Here is a 2,021-nt window from a genome sequence, read left to right on the forward strand (position 1 = left end):
AATGCATGTGCCAAATGGTTAATGATAGCAACCTCTCGATGCTAAAAAAAAATAGGTGATTTTCTGGTTTTGTTACTCTCTGTGCTTTTTAATATTTTCTTTTTTTTTTTTGCATTAGAAACTAATTTGTAGTTGAAAAATAAATGTCTTTGATAAAAGAAAAAATTTCAGCAAAGCTCCCGGGTTGTCTGAAGACAAGGGAAAGATGAGGTAGAAGTGGGCAGAGGAAGGAAGGCGGGGTTTGAATTCAAGGATGCACTCATGGGAGCCCCAAGGTGAGGATTTCGAGGTGCCTCCCGCTTTGGAAGTGCTGGCCCAGCAGTGGGGATGGTGTCCCTGCTTTGTCCCTTGTCAGATAGGTCAGGCAGATCTCGTGCCTGCCTCTCAGCTAGCTCTGGTGCTCCTGGGCCCCGGCCAAGGACCCAGGAAGGCACAGCCCATTTCCATGTGCAAGGCCAGCTGAGCCTGTGGTAGCAACACGGGTGAGGGGAGGCTCGTTCCCCAACCTGTAGGGCTCCCCAGACCTCTGAAGTGGGGGCTGGAGCTAGCCCCCCTTCATTTGCATGTCTAGGTAATTACAACTCATAAAGGTATCTAATCCATTAGTTAAAACCAGCCCCAGCATTTGACTCTAAGCTCCTGCTGCAGCACCGGCCACACGCTGACTCTGTGCCTCCTGATTTGTCCTCAATTTATAAGCAGCACAACCTATAAATAGAAAACCCTTTTGCTAAGTTCCCCAGGAGGCATCAGCAGGTTTTCCAGCTTGGATGTGTTTTCTTCTTTCTTTTTTTAAACGCCAACATGGCAGGCTTAGCTCCCTGTCCACCGCCCCTCCAGCTCTCACCTCCAGTTCAGTCTGCGGCATTGCGGTTGGCTAAGCGCACAGCGGCGCAGCCCACCCAGGGTGGGTTGCAGGGGAAGCCCCTGCCTGGATCGGGGTCCCCACTTACCTGTAGATCCTGTACCTGGTGGTGAAACCGTGGCGGTACCGCTCCACAAAGTCAGCATACTCCTGCGCGCGGTGGAAGGGGCCGCGGTCCGTGAGCAGCCAGTCCAGGGGCGGCTGGCCGGCCGGGGAGGCATGCTGCTCGGGGACCACAGCGGCGGCCGTGGCCGAGACAGCCAACACCCAGCCGGGGAGGCCCAGTGCCAGCAGGGTGGCCCATAGGGCTGCCGCCAGCCGAAGCCCTCTAAACCGCGTGCCACACGGCCACCTCATGCTTCTCCCGCGCGGTTGGTTTCTTCATTCTCTCGCCACGCTCTCCCGCTCTGTGCCGCTCCTTCAGGGATCCTGGAACTAGAAAAGTACACGGAGACGTCAGTTGCATACCCTGGTCTCCCCCCAGGGGGCCTGCGGACATCAAAGGTCGGCGGACGGGATCCATCTAGAAACCCTTTCCCCTAGCGACACGTCTTCATTCTGGGCATGGAGCGAGGTGTAGATCTATCTTTCATTTCGGTTTACAACCATCCTACAGGAAACGCACTGTCATCATTTTACAGATGAGAAGATGAGGCTTAGAGAGGTTTAGAAGAAAGTTGCATAAGTTCAAGTAGCTTCTAAGTGAAGAAGGCAGAATTTTGAACTCAGGTGGTCTAACTCTTGGCCTGAGAGTCGATGACTTCCGTGATTCCAGCCTCTCCCATCTTCCTCTCTCAAAAATATTCACCACGTTTCAGTGATAGACCGTGTGCCGCCTGTGGAAACTTAATGCAAAGTGACGAGCAGCCCCGTTTCTCATGCTCATCCCTCTGCCCACGCTCCCGCTTGTCATAGTAGTGACATCCCGTCACTGCCACGAAGCTGGGCGAACTTGGGCAAATCGGCTACCTTCTCTGGTCTAGTTTTCTCTTGGAGAAAATAAAGAAGCTTTGAAAATCCGATCCCTTCTCTTACATAAGGCCATGCAGGGACGGAATTAGAACAGGAAATGAAATTGCCCTAATACCGCCATGGGAGAGCAGGTGCACGCCTACTAGGATACCCGCTGCGTTCTCTCTCTCCTCCTGAGGGCGGG

The 2,021-nt window shown here is 53.3% G+C and overlaps 1 protein-coding gene across 1 annotated transcript in view; it reads right to left on the bottom strand.

Annotated features, from left to right (window-relative positions):
- Nucleotides 1-2,021, bottom strand: part of BRINP2 (BMP/retinoic acid inducible neural specific 2) — a 97,806-nt gene that overhangs the window by 48,405 nt on the left and 47,380 nt on the right. Inside the window, exon 3 of the mRNA XM_011361241.1 lies at nucleotides 954-1,294. Coding sequence (XP_011359543.1) covers nucleotides 954-1,222 — 269 coding nt within the window. The 5' untranslated portion in view covers nucleotides 1,223-1,294. The remainder of the gene's footprint in view (nucleotides 1-953; nucleotides 1,295-2,021) is intronic.

Source organism: Pteropus vampyrus, unplaced genomic scaffold (assembly GCF_000151845.1).
Source record: "Pteropus vampyrus isolate Shadow unplaced genomic scaffold, Pvam_2.0 Scaffold65, whole genome shotgun sequence".
Taxonomy (NCBI): Eukaryota; Metazoa; Chordata; class Mammalia; order Chiroptera; family Pteropodidae; genus Pteropus; species Pteropus vampyrus.